The 18,075-nt window shown below is 44.7% G+C and overlaps 1 protein-coding gene across 1 annotated transcript; it reads right to left on the bottom strand.

Annotated features, from left to right (window-relative positions):
- Positions 1 to 4: 4 nt before the first annotated feature.
- LOC115133525 (MAGUK p55 subfamily member 4-like) lies at positions 5 to 10,022 on the bottom strand. The gene is made up of 20 exons (XM_029666812.2): positions 9,815 to 10,022; positions 9,055 to 9,158; positions 8,812 to 8,933; positions 8,642 to 8,719; positions 8,453 to 8,536; positions 8,169 to 8,300; positions 4,772 to 4,853; positions 4,593 to 4,678; positions 4,385 to 4,456; positions 3,891 to 4,146; positions 3,733 to 3,750; positions 2,172 to 2,207; positions 2,034 to 2,054; positions 1,900 to 1,914; positions 1,559 to 1,771; positions 1,238 to 1,318; positions 1,019 to 1,112; positions 715 to 823; positions 420 to 554; positions 5 to 216 (listed from the first exon to the last, which is right to left on the bottom strand). The coding sequence occupies exons 2-20, from the start codon at positions 9,110 to 9,112 to the stop codon at positions 25 to 27; spliced, it is 1,884 nt and encodes a 627-aa protein (XP_029522672.1). The 5' UTR covers positions 9,113 to 9,158; positions 9,815 to 10,022; the 3' UTR covers positions 5 to 24.
- Positions 10,023 to 18,075: the final 8,053 nt, after the last annotated feature.

The raw sequence follows: 18,075 nt of genomic DNA, 5'->3' as shown, positions 1-18,075 counted from the left end.
CTCTCCTCCCCTCTATTCTCCTCATCAAAACTCCTCTGTGGGTCGTATCCAGCTGGCAGGGACCCACTGTGGCTCATCCTGAGCCCTCCTCACAGCCCTCAGTAGCTGAACACATGAGTCTTGCAGCCCGTCGTTCACCATCACAGAGTCAAAGAACTGGCAGTAGTGAGACTCCATCTTCCTGGCTGCCTCCTCCATCTCCTGGAAGTCTTCCTCCTGTTGGGAACAGAATAACATGACAGTTGGTTACTATCCTAACTATGGCATGATGGTCAGTATTTCAACCAATTGATCACCATAGGGATGGCGTATTATTACCAGGTCTCTTTGGAAAAAGAGGTAAAGAGGTTCAAATCGTGAGAGACTTCCTGGTCAATTAAAACATTGAGAATTGATAATAAAACCATAGGAGTGCTTACTTTGAAAGGTCTGTTATCATAGTAATTGGTGGTGATCTGAGCGTCCTTTCTGGTCTCCTTCATGCGTCCTGCGGTGGGCGGCTTCACATAGATAATGTAGGCCTTAAGCTCATGTGTCCTCACTGACTGGATGGCCTGGAGGGGGACAGTCATCATACACGGGTCAATTGAGAACTAATTCTCAGTTACAATGAAGACCTGGCCAAGATGCAACTGAGGTCAACACAGAGCTAACTCCACAATAGGGCCAAGTCAATGATGAAGCCCCACTGATAAGAACGCCAGCAGGACTCACATGAGGCTCGATGTCGATGACACAGATCCTTCCACTGTTCAAAACATCCTTCACAGCATCACGACTAGTGCCGTAGAAATTATCTTTGTACTCCCCGTATTCCAGAAACCTGTTGTTTTTTATAAACGCAACACAAAACCCTGGCTTATAATCAGGTGGTCCACATCAATGTTATTAACTTACTTAATCCTCTTTGTCCCCATTAGGACATAAGGCCACGAGTCACATTCATGTTGTGACAGTTGATTTAACAAGATGTGTTCGTGAGAGGAAAGTGAGCAGCTGTTACTCAATGAGTACCTACCTGTTGTTGTAAACCATGTTCTCAAACAGTTCCCTGTTGATGAAGTGATACTCTTTACCAGACTCCTCATAGCTCCTCGCGGCTCGTGTCGTGTCTGGAGGAAGAAGGGAAAATATGTCAGATGACATCACCGGAAGACAAGACGTCATATAAGACCTTGTTTGTATCCATGTCAACAATGGAAGAAAGTCAAGTAGGCCACTCAGGTGGTGTACTCACGAGGCACTGCCCCTTGAAAGGTCACTGGGTTGATTTTGATTAACCGTCTGCGAAGTTCGTTCACTCCAACGCCAGAGGGACCTGAGAGAGAAGGACACACTTGTGAGGTCTCCGTCATGTCATCACACATATTCTGTGTCAATACAAGCAGAGGCACACTGTACATGTACAAAAACAGTAACACAACATGTGTCATATTGTCTCTGCATTATTGGCCACAAAACCATATACACAATAGTACGTATTCATGACAGTCAATACATATCTGAATCTTTTGCCAATCTATTTGTGTTGCTGGTTAGTGCCGGACTGGTGTCTTACCCACGAGGGCAACCAGGCGGTGTTTGTCCTGCGGGTTGCGCTGGTATCGTACCACCTCTTCGTATGGGTTGTTGAGGGCATTGTAGCCGCTGCGTGTGTAGAAGGACTGCTGACTGGAGCCTGTGCTTAGGGACTGGCGCCGACACAGACGCAGGCTACGTCTGAACCCAGTTAGATAGATCCCCTCGATGTTAGTGCTGAACTCACCCTCCTCTAGGAGCGGGGGGAACAGGGAGGGGGAGAGCATGAGAATGGGATGAATGTGCATGTCACTAGACATGGTGTTGGAGTTGATTCTAATTAAGATCAAAGGAGAGCTCAGTAGAGCAGGTCATGCTCACCTTCTCTTAGCTCCTCTCACATTTCAAATTGGAATTCAGAAATGATTGCGATAAAGAAAACAAGGTTATAGTTGAGTGATACTGTATTTTGTATAGGCTGCATGATCAACTAACTTCAACAAAGACTTACCTACCAGATTCAAAAGCTTCTTCATCTGTTAGAAAATAGAAGAAGAAAAACATTCATAAAAAAAATCCACCAAAGTCATTTTGCAGTAAACAAATGAGTGAAACAATATGATTTATTGTAGAGGAAATTAGGGAAATCTTACCAGCTTCAACACACTTTTCATCAATCAGGTCTTCCTCTGAAAGAGCAAAGTATGACAGGCAGTGGTGTAAAATACTTAAAAGTACTACTTAAGTCATTTTTGGGGGTATCTGTACTCTACTATTAATATTTTTCACCACTTTTACTTCACTACATTCCCAAAGAAAAGTATGTACTTTTTACTCTATACATTTTCCCTGACATCCAAAAGTACTAGTAGAATGCTTAGTATGACAGTAAAATGGTCAAATTCACTCACTTATCAAGAGAACATCCCTGGTCATCGTCTGTAAATAATGTGTGAGTTGGAGAATGCCCCTGGCTATCCATAAATAAATAAAAAACTAGAAAATGTGGCCATCTGCTTTGCTTAATATAAGGAATTTGAAATGATTTATACTTGCACTTTTGATACTTAAGTACATTTTAGCAATTACATTTACTTTTGATACTTAAGTATATTTAAAACCAAATACTTTTACTCAAGTAGTATTTTACTGGGTGACTTTCACTTTTACTTGAGTCATTTTCTATTAAGGTATCTTTACTTTTACTCAAGTAAGACAAGTGGGTACTTTTTCCACCACTGATGACAGGTCAGTGCAAAGTCAATAATGATATACACTATATACAGTGGGGCAAAAAAGTATTTAGTCAGCCACCAATTGTAATGAATTTATTTGCAAATTATGGTGGAAAGTAAAAATTGTCTGTCCTCTATAGCAAAACTCCCTACCAAGTTCCAAACTTCCTCTGGAAGAAATGTCAGCTCAATAAGTGTTCATCGGGAGTTTCATGAAATTAGTTTCCAAGGTGGAGCAGCCGCACACAAGCCTAAGATCACCATGCGCCAAGTGTTGGCTGTAAAGCTCGCTGCCATTGGACTCTGGAGCAGTGGAAACGCGTTCTCTGACAGACAAATCTGGGTTTGACGGATGCCAGGAGAACGCTACCTGCTCCAATGTATTGTGCAACCTGTAAAGTTTGGTGGAGGAGGAAGAATGGTCTGGGGCTGTTTTACATGGTACGGGCTAGGCCCCTTAGTTCCAGTGAAGGGAAATCTTAACGCTACAGCATACAATGACATTCTAGATGGTTCTGTGCTTCCAACTTTGTGGCAACAGTTTGGAGAAGGCCCTTTCTTGTTTCAGCACTACAATGCCCCCATGCAGAAAGCCAGGTCCATACAGAAATGGTTGTTCAAGATCGGTGTGTAAGAACTTGACTGGCTTGCACAGAGCCCTGACCTCAACCCCATCGAACACCTTTGGGATGAATTGGAACGCCGACTGCGAGCCAGGCCTAATCGGCCAACATCAATGCCCGACCTCACTCAAGCTCTTGTGGCTGAATGGAATCAAGTCCCCGCAGCAATGTTCCAACATCTAGTGGAAAGCCTTCCCAGAAGAGTGGAGGCTGTTATAGCAGCAATGAGGGGACCAACTCCATATTAATGCCCATGATTTTGACAAGCAGGTGTCCACATATTGTTACACTACATGACTAAAAGTAACTGCCTCTCATTGAAAACTGGCACTTTAAAAAAGGATCATAGTTCTTACCTTCATTCACAGTGCTCACTTCAGGTAAGCAAGAGGAATAAGAGAATTGTCATTTGTTATTGTTATGGATATACAGTAATACTTGTTACCAGCTGCTTATAATTTGGTGTAAAAGAGTTGAAAAGCCAGACATAAAGGTGAGACTGTACTCTACTCACAGGGTTTGATGCAGGTGTGCGGCTGGTAGGGCTGAGACCACCAGAACTCTTTCTGTTTCCTCCTGAGCAGGTTGGTGGAGGGGATAAGGCCAGCACAGGCCGAGGTGCTGGGTAGTTTCTTGGCCTGCCACCAGAGGGAGTCTGACTGGTCCACGATCTCCAGCAGGTCTCCCTTCCTGAAGTCCATACCTGCCTCGGCGCAGGGGATGGCCGGGTCCTGCTGGGGACTGTAGTCTGCCATGGCACGCACATACAGCTGGGACACCAGAAGACACAATACACCAGACAACAAGACACAAGGACAATGCAATGAAAAAGATCTTTACTACAACACCGAAGACAGGAACTGAGCCATAGGTTTTCTTGGGAATAGTAACCTCCTATTGTCAAGAGAAAGACTTTGGTTTTGGTGCCATTATGGTTCAATGAGCTTACATGACTTATCTGATACTGTTACCAGGGAAGGGTAGGTCGGTAAACATGCCATTACTCACTATCGTCTGGTTGTTGACTGGTCTATCTGTGATGGGAACCACTTTGAACATGAGGGTGCCTTGAGACCGGGCCTGTGGGTCCAAAGACAGATAAACACACAATGTACATCACTGGTGGATGAAGACTTACTACAGACACCATCTGTGTTGACTGTGTGAAATGTGTGGATATTTGTGCAGCCAAGCAGTGTTCTGCTGGTAGACTCACCAGTCTCTCAATGACCTGCTCAGGCTCCAGGCCATTTACAGAGTAACCATTCACCTCTGTGATCCTGTCCCCTGCATGTAGCAGACCTGGGGAGAGAGGGGGGAGGGGGCACACATGAGTAAGAAGAAACAGATTAAAGAGAGAGAGAGTTAGTGTGTGATAGAGAGAGGTGGTCTCACCGCTGCGGTCTGCCAGTCCTCCATGGATCACCCGTGCCACAAAGATCTCCCCTGTTATCCCATTTCGCTTTATCGTGGCTCCCTAAGAGAGAGAGACAGAGAGGGGACATGAATCCAGGGTTAAAACATTGTCCTGTAGCTCTCACACATAGTGAGCACCAAAAGTATTGGGACTTTGAAGAATGTTAAGTTGCTTTGGCTCTGTACTCCAGCACGTTGGATTTAAATGATGCAATGGTTATAAGGTTAAAGTGCAGACTGTCAGCTTTAATTTGCAGATGCACAAATATCATACACCCCCCCAGAAAACCTCCACTGTTGTTGCAATGGTGAGAGGTTTGCATGTTTTGGGAGTATGATATTTGTGAGTCTAACTTTCTCACTCATCATTATTCACGATTCATTCAGGATTATCCGTAATCATGGCAGCATCCACATTAATTTAGAAGTGTTTAAAAACATTATAAAAGTGACTTCAAAATGACACAACACATTATTTACCATTCTTTCTAAATAATCTGAAACACAAACAAAACAACAGGAAAGGCATCCAACACATGTGTAGACCCGCAAGCTTGATGTAGCCATTGTGTGCTATGAATATGGGACCAAATACTTAACTTTTTACCACTTTAATACACAAGTGAATGTACAAAAAGTGCTGTAATTTCTAAACAGTTCACCAGATATGGATGAAAATACCCTCAAATTAAAGCTGACAGTCTGCACTTTAACCTCATAGTCATTGTATCATTTCAAATCCAAAGTGCTGGAGTACAGAGCCAAAACAACAAAAAATGTGTCACTGTCCAAATACTCTTGGAGTTCACTGTGTATAGAGATTCATCACTGGGGTGGAACAGTAACAATCACACATTTGGCCTATTTCAGGTTATGGAGGGTGTCATGAGATATGAGATGAAGACATCATGAGTCCAAAGGGAATAATGGACATGCTTTATTTACAATTACAAAATGAAATCATGTGAAAATAACAGATGACATTCGGGAAACACAGAGTTGCATGAAACACAGATGGACGGCTTGAGGATGGAAACGCAACAATGGGCATAGCCAACACATCACAATTGCGGGATGAATGGTGGGCGACATGATGGTGACGAAGATAACAGAAGAGAGGATAAATGCCTTTTGAAGCCGAGGTCTCTGAGGGAATCTTGAGGAGAGGACCATTCCCTGAAGCAGAGGAATAGAAGGTCTCCTGGAGACATGAGGGCACCACTGTCCTCCTGGCTGGTTCACTTCCTCTTCTTCTTCCCCTGGCTGGAGCTGGAGCAGCAGCCAGTCTTGTTGTGGTTGGGGGGCGAGCGGAGCAGGCGGTGGAGTTGTTGAGAGGCTGTTGTAGAGGTGGGGTTTCTGGAACTGGGGTTCCACATGCTTCTTTTGAGATGTGGGGGAAGCACCAACATGCTTTTTGGGAGACATGGGCGGAACCCTGGTCTTCAACCCTGCCTTGGGTGACCCATTGCAGGCTGGGGACTGAGGCTGAGAGATCTTCCCCTGGGATGTGGATATGCCGTCCATAGAGCCAGTGAAGGAGCTGGAGGAGGAGATGGAGGAAGAGGAGGACAGGGAGCATACTCTGGACTGGTGTGAAAGGGATGTCTGAGTCTTCAAGCTGCTGGCTGTGTGTTCTTGTTCGCTGGCTGATATGTTGACAGGTGGAATACCGATGCTGGTTCCTCTATGTGGTTCCGGTGTATCTTCTACCGCCCTGCTGGCAGCGGTGAGTGTCTGCAATCTGCTCACCACCTGGGCCAGCAGCGTCAGGGCCTGGGCATTCTCCTGGACACTCTCAGACATGCGCTCTGTGGCGGCGGCCATCTTCTGCCCCAGCAGCCAGACGTCATTGGTGCTGCGCTCCATAGAGCTAGCAGCCTCCTCCACCGTGGACCTCAACTCATCCAGGCTCTCCTGCTTAGCCAGCTCCACAGGGGGGTCGCGAGGCATCTCATCTATCCGCCAATGCTGCATGGGGCTGGGGGGAGCCGTGTGGATCCGGGGTCTGACGCTGTAGCTCCGGAACCGCGGAGGAGTTCCGGGGGGATGGTGGTATGCAGCCAGGCAGGGAGGGGTGAGAGTCCAGGGCTGGAGGGGTGGAGCGTGGTGTGGGAGAGGGGACAGGGTGTTGGCTGACTCTCTGTCTAGCTCCTTGATCACATTATCTCCAGAAGCAAGGAGAGAGGTTGGAAAAATGTAATCTATTAGCCTGAATAAGAGTAGAAGTTCCATTGTGTTGTATTATAATGTACTGAACTGATATGTATTGCAGTGTACAGCACTGTACTACTCATGGCAGTAGATACAGTATTGAATCATATTGTTTGCAGGGCCTTTTCAACTGTAGTTTGTTCTTACCAATCAGGACAGTTACAGACTGAGCTGGCAGAGCGATTAAGACCTTCTTCTTTCCAGAGTGCATCAGTCTGGCACATTCTACAGTTACTCATTGGCTTAAAACGTGGTGAAGGGCGGGGCTTGGCCAGGGGTGGTGGACCTGCAGAAGATAGCAACTCAGCTGGTGGGTAGCCGACTCTCCTTGTGCTGGGCATGACTGGTCGCTCCCCGGGCACTACGGCCCCCAGAGCCCTCACACTGTGCCAGGGGCCCTCTACCACCCTGACCCCACCGTGGATCAGCCTTCGGCGGGTCATCTTCCTCAGGGTGTCCCAGCGACTGCGGATCCCCCCTCCTGAGCTCCTCTTTCAGGGGGAGAGACAGGGCTAGACAAGATTACCTCTGTCTGAGACCATAGATACCTCTATAGCCCTGAAATAGGGATCTGGGTACACAGGGTACTGCTGAAACTGTCTGCCACCAGGATTGGATTTAGATTTGTTCCAAACAGTTTCCAAAAGAGGTCGCAATGTCAGATGTGGGTGGGTAGGAGCTTCCAAGTATATACAGCTTAATAACTATGGGAACATTTTTGGGGTCAAATTGAGTGACTGGAAATGGTATATTTCGGTGTCCTAAACTGACACATCGTGACACTAATCATAAGCCATCCTGGAATGTTGAAGTATTAAAACCATCTCTACTACTATTACTCTGATTGAAATCATCTGTCACACAATTTAACAATCAAACGAATGACATGTTATGAAAGCCTCATCTGCTCTTTCTTACAGCTTCCGTCAGGTCCTCAGGAGTTGCTGCTTTGTACTCGGTGTGCATAAAACACAACCTTTCTGTAACCTTGCATGGAGGGAAAAGTGTGAAAGTACTAAAAGTGTGTTTTTGGTATCCACGTTAGAAAATAGCAAGGTGTAAAAGATTGCACCCTTGATGATACTTTTAATCTAGTATTTTTGTTGTTGTTGCTTTAAGCCTTCCTCCTTAAAAAAAAAACAGTTGTATCCAATCCATGACTCACCAGCTGCTGCTTGTTCTTCACCAGACAGACAATCCTCATGGCCTCCTCATCGTCAGGGAGGTTGTCAGGGATAGGAGGCAGGACAGGGTCATAATCCTTCTGGGCCACCATATCATGGGTTGATATCAGAGCCTAGGACAGAGCACAACTATTAAGTCAATTCATTCATTTAGGCGGACTCAACACACATAAATAACTCACACAACCCAGAAGAACTTAGTTACTACAACAACAGATACAAAGTTTAGGATCATAGGAGCCCTTTTTGCCTCAGGATCTCTCACCTGGAGGTGTGGTCCCCTGAGGAGACTGTAAAGCTCCCTGGCCTCAGCAGAAGTGTTCGGAACTGTTCTCATGTCAGTCAGAATCTAGAAGAGAAGCAGAAAGACGGGTTGAGTGGACACAGGACAGGACTGACACCACTGACAAGCCAATGAGGGAAGAGGGCAAAGCAGTAGAGGGAAAGGTCCTACCTGTTGGATGAGCTGTGTTGTGTACGGTAGAAAGGGAGCAGGAGGCTCTCTCTGGTGTTGCTGCAGACACTCATGCACCTGGAGACCCGAGAGAAAGTAGAGATGAAGTGAAACACAGCCTTTCTAAACCCCAGATGAGAGTATATCACAGACTAGACTCCCAGACTAACTTTGAGCAGGGACTTGAGCCAGGGGGCGTTGAGGAGGCTGTATAGGAGCTCTGCCCCGTTGATTTCCTTATTGATGGAATGTTTCACCTCCTCCACCACGTCAGACAGGATCTGCCTTAGCCCTGGAGGACAACACCAACATAATCATAAAGATAAATAGCAATAGGATTATCACAACATACAGGAGAGAAGTGCATTGCCATCAGCTAGAGGTTGAGAGAGAAGCTGGTTCCTATTTCTGACCATGGTCACTCAGTCTAGGGGACGACATCACCACCTCGGCTTCCACAGTCTGCCTCATAGGGATCACCCAGCACTGACCGCTGGAAATTCACCCCAACCCAGACCTTGGAAAGAGAAATTAGATAAAAATATATTCTTTGCTTAGTAGTTCATCTAAAAGCTGAATGATAACATCTAATCTTCTTACACATTTTCGATAACAATAACGTAACATTAATCCAGATTAATAAAACTCTGACCTCTATATACATAGTCATCAGTTCTGCTATGATGGATGTCAACAGGGTGTTAATAACTTCCCAGGTAAAAACAGCCTCCACTGTCACACGTTAAAAACCCTAAGGGTAATTTAATGCCCTGTGTGTGAAATAAACTCAGGGTTCAAAGGTCAATGGCCCACTTAAGAAGTCTCTTCTAATTCCGCATTCTACGTGCTACCATGTCCCTGTGTCGGTCAACATCACCCATTCAACAGAAAGACAAAACAATACTGGTGATGTAGTGTTACATCTTAAACAGAAGTATGGGGATTTTTTAATCATGTTTATTAGATTGACGGATGGGTACGTCAATTGACTCTAATATGTAGTAATACTTGGATTAAAAACAGTGGATCATCTTGGTGGGAAAACAATTTTTTTAAATCCTGAAAACTAGAAGAGCCAAATCCCACCTCAACAGTCAGAGTGAGAGTCTACTGTATCTGGGCTCGGAGCCAACTGTAAAAGACTTAACACATTCCTGCGTGCTCACTACTTACCTCTGTGGTCTCTTTTCTTCCAGTCCCTTTGACTCGCTTCCTCAACCCTTAATACTTAGCTCCAGAGGAGGATTTGTCCTCTGTGTAATACAGTTTACCAATTTTTGCCGCAGAGTGAGAGTCCCCAGGGAATTCGCTGGTAACAGGTCTGTGCTTTTACTACGTAGCGAACTGGAAAGAAAGAAGAGAAGAGTGTAATCCTCTCTCTATCCCAGTTAATCCTGGGCAAGTGAGTTGTCTCTCTCTTGCCGGAAGTGACAGAAGCGTGTCGAACCTGCTGCTGGCCTGTCCAAGGCTATCCTACAGCTCTGCTCCCAAAGCTTCTTAACACTTTCTGCTTTTAAAACCCACCAGACCGTGGCCTGATAAAGCGAGTGTCCTAAATGGCACCCTATTCCCGATACAGTGTACTACTTTTGACCAGAGCCCTATGGGCCCTGGAGGGCTCTGGTCAAAAGTTGTGCCCTATATAGGAAATAGAGTGCATTTTGGGACGCACCCATGGCCACACAGCTACTCTGTGTTGAATAGAGGGAAAAGAGGGGATACCCCACAGTGTGTAATTAAACACATCACTGTACTGAGCTCCCAACAGCTGGAGGAGATAGGGACAGAACATGATGATGATTAAGTCATTATATACTGTAGTACCCGACTACACATTCTGCTTCTCTAACCATACAAATGAAAATGTAAGTCTGTCGCACACTCATCTCCTTGCTGTGGACTTATTTGACCAATGTTTTATCAAACACAATCAGAAACTGGTTGTCGATGGTGATCTATGAAGTAATCTGCCAGGGAAAAAATATGATTTCATGTTGAGGACAATACAGAATATATTTTAGAGATCAACTTTAACCTAAGATTATCTTGAGGCGCTGTAAAAAAGCTTTGGCTTTAAAATTCTTATTTTTGTATTGTCATTAATTTATCCCCCCCTCTGTCTAGCTTTTTAGGTATAGAAATAGGACAAAGCTTAGAGGATTATCAGCAGCACCAGAGATATTTACAAAACAGTAACCTTTGACCTCTAACGTGACTGTTAAAACCAAAGCATTATTATTACGTTTATTTGTCAGGGATCATGTACAACATGCTCCTGCAACCAGATTTAGCTAGATAGCAAATTGTCATCTGTATATAGCAATATATTCAAACATACATACACAGTAGCAGTCAAAGGTTTGGACACACTTACTCGTTCCAGGGTTTTTCTTCATGTTTACTATTTTCTACATTGTAGAATAATAGTGAAGACATCAAACTATGAAATAACACTTACGGAATCATGTAGTAACCAAAAATGTGTTAAACAAATCTAAATATATTTTATATTCTTCAATGTAGCCAACCCTCACTCATGCCACACTCATGGCATTCTCTCAACCAGCTTCATGAGGAATGTTTTTCCAAAAGTCTTGAAGGAGTTCCCTCATATGCTGAGCACTTTGTTGGCTGCTTTTCCTTCACTCTGCAGTCCAACTCATCCAAAACCATCTCAACTGAGTTGAGGTCAGGTGATTGGGGAGGCCATGTCATCTGATGCAGCACTACATCACACTTCTTCTGGGTCAAATAGCCCTTACACAGCCTGGAGGTGTGTTTTGGGTCATGGTGCTGTTGAAAACAAATGATAGTCCCACTAAGCGCAAACCAGATGGGATGTCGTATAGCTGCAGAATGATGTGGTAGCCATGCTGGTTAAGTGTGCCTTGAATTCTAAATAAATCACTGACAGTGTCACCAGCAAAGCACCCCCACACCCACCAAGGACCATCTCGCAACCTTCCACCTTGTCACACACCACATCTGTTGGATTGTGTTGTGTGACAAAACTGCACATTTTAGAGTGGCCTTTTACAGTCAAGACTTGCGTCTTTTTAACATAAAATGTTCTTGTTGTACTGTATGTGTGTTTATAGTTTTGCTAATGTTGTGTTAGTGTATGTACGTTGTTTTGTCTGAAGCGTTGTTCCCCCTGCTGCTATTGGACCAGGTCTCTCTTGGAAAAGAGATGTATAAATAAATAAAGTATAAATAAAGGTAAAATAAAACATGTCAAATTTAAATTGTCCCCAGCACAAGGTGCACCTGTGTGATGATCATGCTGTTTAATCAGCTTCTTGATATGCCACAACTGCCAGGTGGATGGATTATCTTGGCAAAGGAGAAATGCTCACTAACAGGGATGCACAACATTTGAGAGAAATATGCTTTTAGTGTATATGAAACATTTCTGGGATCTTTTATTTCAGCTCATAAAACATGGGACTAACACTTGACATGTTGCATTTATATTTTTGTTCAGGGTGTATAAAAATGGGTTCTTGCTAGAATATCAAGACACCTGGAACGGAACGTTTGATAGGAATATTAGGACCTTTCAGATTCAGATTATTTTTCTAAGACGTAATTATCTTTAGTGTTAATAAGCCCATGGATAGGGCTGTTATGGTGACCGTATTACCGCCACACCGGTGGTCATGAGTCATGATCGCAGTTAAATTCCAACAGTGATGGCCGGTTCCACTCTCTCCGCTGGGATTCTCTGGGATTTTCTGCCTCCAACCCTATTACAGGGGATGAGTCACTGGCTTACTGGCGCTCTTCCATGCCGTCCCTAGGAGGGGTGCGTCACTTGAGTGAGTTGAGTCACTGACGTGATCTCCTGTCCGGGTTCGCGCCCCCCTCGGGTTCGTGCCGTAGGGGAGATCTTCGTGGGTTATACTCGGCCATGTCTCAGGATAGTAAATTGGTGGTCTGAAAATATCACTCTAGTGGTGTGGGGGCTGTGCTTTGGCAAAGTGGGTGGGGTTATATCCTGCCTGGTTGGCCATGTCCGGGGGTACTGTCAGACGGGGCCATAGTGTCTCCCGAACCCTCCTGTCTCAGCCTCCAGTATTTATGCTGCAATAGTTTGTGTCGGGGGGCTAGGATAAGTCTGTTACATCTAGAGTATTTCTCCTGTCTTATCCAGTGTCCTGTGTGAATTTAAGTATGCTCTCTCTAACTCGCTTTCTCTTTTCTCTCAGTGGCGCGGAACCCTGGGACCATGCCTCAGGACTACCTGGCCTGATGACTCCTTGCTGTCCCCAGTCCACCTGTTCATGTTGCTGCTCCAGATTCAACTGTTCTGCCTGCGGCTATGGAACCCTGACCTGTTCACCGGACATGCTACCTTGTCCCGGACCTGCTGTTTTCGACTCTTTCTCTCTACCACACCTACTGTCTCTAACTCTGAATGATCGGCTATGAAAAGCCAACTGACATTTACTCCTGAGGTGCTGACCTGGTGCACCCTCTACAACCACTGTGATTATTATTATTTGACTCTGCTTGCCCCCGGTGATGCGTTGTGCAGACCTCACTACCCTCTTGGGAGGCTTACGGTTGTGGGCAGAGCAGTTGCCGTACCAGGCGGTGATACAGCCCGACAGGATGCTCTCGATTGTGCATCTGTAGAAGTTTGTGAGTGCTTTTGGTGACAAGACGAATTTCTTCAGCCTCCTGAGGTTGAAAAGGAGCTGCTGCGTCTTCTTCACGACGCTGTCTGTGTAGGTGGACCAATTCAGTTTTCCATGATGTTTACGCCGAGGAACTTAAAACTTACTACCCTCTCCACTACTGTCCCGTCGATGTGGATAGGGGGGTGCTCCCTCTGCTGTTTCCTGAAGTCCACGATCATCTCCTTTGTTTTGTTGACATTGAGTGAGAGGTTATTTTCCTGACACCACACTCCTAGGGCCCTCACCTCCTCCCTGTAGGCCGTCTCGTCGTTGTTGGTAAGCAAGCCTACCACTGTAGTGTCGTCTGCAAACGTGATGATTGAGTTGGAGGCGTGCATGGCCACGCAGTCGTGGGTGAACAGGGAGTACAGGAGAGGGCTCAGAACGCACCCTTGTGGGGCCCCAATGTTGAGGATCAGCGGGGTGGAGATGTTGTTATACCTACCCTCACCACCCGGGGGTGGCCCGTCAGGAAGTCCAGTACCCAGTTGCACAGGGCGGGATCGACGGAGTCCGGTAGGTTTTGGTTGCGGGCCATGTCAGTGGCACTGTATTGTCCTCAAAGCGGGCAAAAAAGTTATTTAGTCTGTCTGGGAGCTAGACATCCTGGTCCGCGATGGGGATGGTTTTCTTTTTGTAATCTGTGATTGACAGATCACTTAAACATCTGTGATGCAGAGCATTGTTTCCTCCACCTTTTTTTCCCACGTTGTGGAAAAAGCACAGATAAATCTCAGCAGCTTGTTTTTTCTTCATACTCAAAAATACTCTTCAGTGCCACAGGACAGGTCTCCCCGAGAGACCTTAAGTATGAAGTAAGAGCTGGCCAGCTTTGCAGGAGACGATCGACAGCTGGATGAAGAGAGAGCCATCCGTGTGCAAACATGTCGCAGAATTTCACGCCACTCAATGTCAACAAAGACAAAAAAATGCACGCAGTTCCTCTCTTCGGGAAGCAGATACCGAGAAGTGGCTGTAGATCTTTTAAAAAATTGTCTCAATATCCACTGACAGCTGATCGCAGGCATTATGAGCTATGTGAGCTGGGCAATTAGCTTTCAGAATGCGATTGTTGGCACTGCTCAATAACTGGTAAACGGAGTGTTGTTTTCCAAAGTTGACATTGGCATTATCTGCTGCATAGGCTGTGGTGTGTCTAATATCCAGTTCATGCCTTTCTAGACACTTCATCAGAGCTTGATGTATGCCATTTGCAGTTTCATCACTGTCTTCATAAAAGTCAGGTAACTTGTACTGCACTCCATCAGACACAGAGAAATATCTTACGCACACTGGACACATTTTTCTATTTCACTTGTTTGAGGCATCACTGGCAACTGAGAAATACACGGGCTCACCTTCGGTCGGGGACAGATCATCCAAAATATCCTGCAGTCTTTGGTCCTAAAACATTCATTGTAATTATTTCAGCTTTCGTTCTTCCCAAGTGCATCTTCACAACATTTGAGTCATGAAACAAAGCACCGTTGAGCTTAACAAGACAGTCGGTGCTGTTGTAGCTTGTACCATACGGTGTTTAACGGAGGCTGTACTTGCCTTATCCATACCGAGGCTTCACTTGCCACGATTTTGTCATTTTCCGCAGTCGACTTCGCAAAGAATGACCGAGGTTGACCTGCCCTCTCCCTGGGTCTGAGAGTGTGGCACTACAGACCTCCACACTTACTCTCCCTACCCGGTCAACATCCCTCTCCCTTGGCCTTAGCTTAGAGTATAGCTTACTCCCTGGAATTACTAAAATGTCTATAGTCCCGCTGTCAGGAACCTCGTGCACCTGGTACCTCGTAACAGGCTCTGTGCTCCTGGTGACCCACCTGCTTTTTTTCTGCTCACAGACTAAGTCCCCACTCCAATTTCATGGTCTGAGTGCTGCCCCCATTCCCCGAGTCCGGCCGCCCCTGCTTGGACTCGGAGTGCTCCCCGCCTTGATGGAGGCCTGCTTGAGCACCTGGTAACCTGAAACAAGCTCTGTGCACGTGGTGACCCGCCCGCTTTTATCCACTCAGAGACTAAGTCCCCAACCCAACCGCCCGGCGTGAGAATTACATCCTCTCCCCCGGAATTCCAGGGAGAGCTCACCGGATGCCGCCAAAACCGCTACACTTTCCAGGGCTTGGGCCCCTCTCTCGGGGTAAACCCGTTCCAGGGTTCGCCCTGCCCTTCACAAAGAAAAAATAACTCTTCCCCGGGGCTCCGGCCAGCTTCTCCGGGATCAGTCGCGTTACCGCACTGGATGCCTCGCGGCGCGGCGTCCTCTCCGCCAGTCCGTGGACATTCTGAAAGTAGTTTGAGGTCAGTAGGTCACATTACCAAGGAGCTATTGAAATTTAAAAGTATGAAAAATGAATGTAAAATCATGTGAGATGAAAACAGACAAACTAAAGGGTGTGCAATTTAGAAGGAGAGTCAGTGGACATTTTGAACCTTGTTAAAGGTCAATAGGTCACATTACCAAGGAGCTATTTAAATTAGAAACATTCTAAAACATTGAAAATTCATGTAAATCGCATGAGATGAAAATGGACAAACTAAAGGCTGTGCAATGTGTAGGGCCACTGAGTGTTCATTCATTCTGAACCTTGTTTGAAGTCAGTAGGTCACATTTTATTTTTATTTCGCCTTTATTTAACCAGGTAGGCTAGTTGAGAACAAGTTCTCATTTGCAACTGCGACAGGGCCAAGATAAAGCATAGCAGTGTGAACAGACAACAACACAGAGTTACACATGGAGTAAACAATTAACAAGTCAATAACACAGTAGAAAAAAAAGAGAAAAAAAGAGAGTCTATATACATTTGTGCAAAAGGCATGAGGAGGTAGGCGAATAATTCAATTTTGCAGATTAACACTGGAGTGATAAAAAAAAATATATATTTTTTTTTTATTTCACCTTTATTTAACCAGGTAAGCAAGTTGAGAACAAGTTCTCATTTACAATTGCGACCTGGCCAAGATAAAGCAAAGCAGTTCGACACATACAACGACACAGAGTTACACATGGAGTAAAACAAACATACAGTCAATAATAAGGTAAACAAAAAAAAAAAGTCTATATAAAATGTGAGCAAATTAGGTGAGAAGGGAGGTAAAGGCAAAAAAGGCCATGGTGGCAAAGTAAATACAATATAGCAAGTAAAACACTGGAATGGTAGTTTTGCAATGGAAGAATGTGCAAAGTAGAAATAAAAATAATGGGGTGCAAAGGAGCAAAATAAATAAATAAATTAAATACAGTTGGGAAAGAGGTAGTTGTTTGGGCTAAATTATAGGTGGACTATGTACAGCTGCAGCGATCGGTTAGCTGCTCAGATAGCAGATGTTTGAAGTTGGTGAGGGAGATAAAAGTCTCCAACTTTTAGACACCTAGGTACTTATAGATATCCACATATTCTAGGTCGGAACCATCCAGGGTGGTGATGCTAGTCGGGCGTGCAGGTAGCGAACGGTTGAAAAGCATGCATTTGGTTTTACTAGCGTTTAAGAGCAGTTGGAGGCCATGGAAGGAGTGTTGTATGGCATTGAAGCTCGTGACCAAGGAGCTATTGAAATTCAAATATTTAAATAAATAATTTAAAAGTGTGATATGTAAATCGACAAAAAAAAGTGTGTGCAATGTGTGTCTATGCCATCGGGTTAGCTAGAACCAGTTTTGAAAGTTTTAGGAGTAATGGTTATAATAGCTATTGATATTTGAACATTTTGATTTGTCACTATGTTGACGGTCCCTAACTGCTGTTGGTGGACGTAAGGAAAACTGCAGGCTAATATCCATCGAATATCCAACCTGAATCTGTCTTTACTAGGTAGAATAATGCACCGATATTGCTAGCACCTTTAGCTAGCGAGGCCATCTTGTGCATTTCTGTGGATGCTTGCCGAGTAAGGTCATTCTCCCTAATGGCCAATTGAGAATTCTCAACGGCATAAAGTACACAAACCTTTGGTCGAGTCACCACTGAAGGGCTTAACTCACGTCTTTTTTGCCTCCCATTGTTTGTTGTAGACGCAAAGTCTTTTCTTTTTTTCATATTTTTTCATATTTCCTTGATATGCCAAACCGACCAAACAACAACAGAAATTACTTTTCAAGAACTGGCGCGTTTACGCTATACTGTGATTGGATAAATATACGGGACAAGGGAGGTCCTGTATGGACAAACTAATTAAGCCCAATATAAGTGACATCCGGCTAATAAGGGACAGTTGGCAACCCTAGCACACACCTCAAGTAGCCTAGCTCATAGCCTATCCCATAGGCCTATATGTTTTGATACGTTTTATATAACAACTAAAGTGGCCAAATAACTTAAAATTAAGCACATGAATCTGTTTTGGAAGGTAGTTTTCATCATAAAAATGCACCTTTATAATATAGAATTACATGCATAATTGCATTTGCTAATTGATTGCATTTTGGAACATTTGCACTTATAGCCTACTGCAGTGTGCTCATTGCTGCACCTCTACTGTGAATAAATAGCCTAATAGCTTATCAACTTTTAAAGCTAAACATTCTGATCTATTGCATTAGTCTCAGTCTCATTGCTTTTACTCGTTTTTTATGCGAGTGGTTGCATTAATTAATTTGGGATCTATTGCAACCCACAACTGTCCCAGAGTATGTTTGGAATATTCATTTCTTGCACAGAAGGACAAGGTGACCAATAGAATAGATCAACGTTTATACTATGGGGGATAGTACATTGACATAGGCTAGTGCTTTTGCTGTTC

Source organism: Oncorhynchus nerka, linkage group LG2 (assembly GCF_034236695.1).
Source record: "Oncorhynchus nerka isolate Pitt River linkage group LG2, Oner_Uvic_2.0, whole genome shotgun sequence".
Taxonomy (NCBI): Eukaryota; Metazoa; Chordata; class Actinopteri; order Salmoniformes; family Salmonidae; genus Oncorhynchus; species Oncorhynchus nerka.
Note: the sequence above shows the minus strand (reverse complement) of the source record. Positions and strands in the feature narration are given on the sequence as shown.

What these genes read in the sequence shown, in the direction of transcription:
- LOC115133525 (XM_029666812.2), bottom strand. Translation starts at nt 9,112, where the DNA reads ATGAGGCAGACTGTGGAAGCCGAGGTGGTGATGTCGTCCCCTAGACTG. An exon ending in CAACACAGCTCATCCAACAG is followed by an intron (nt 8,537 to 8,641) that starts GTAGGACCTTTC and finishes CTTCTCTTCTAG; the next exon opens with ATTCTGACTGACATGAGAAC. An exon ending in TCAGGGGACCACACCTCCAG is followed by an intron (nt 8,301 to 8,452) that starts GTGAGAGATCCT and finishes GCTCTGTCCTAG; the next exon opens with GCTCTGATATCAACCCATGA.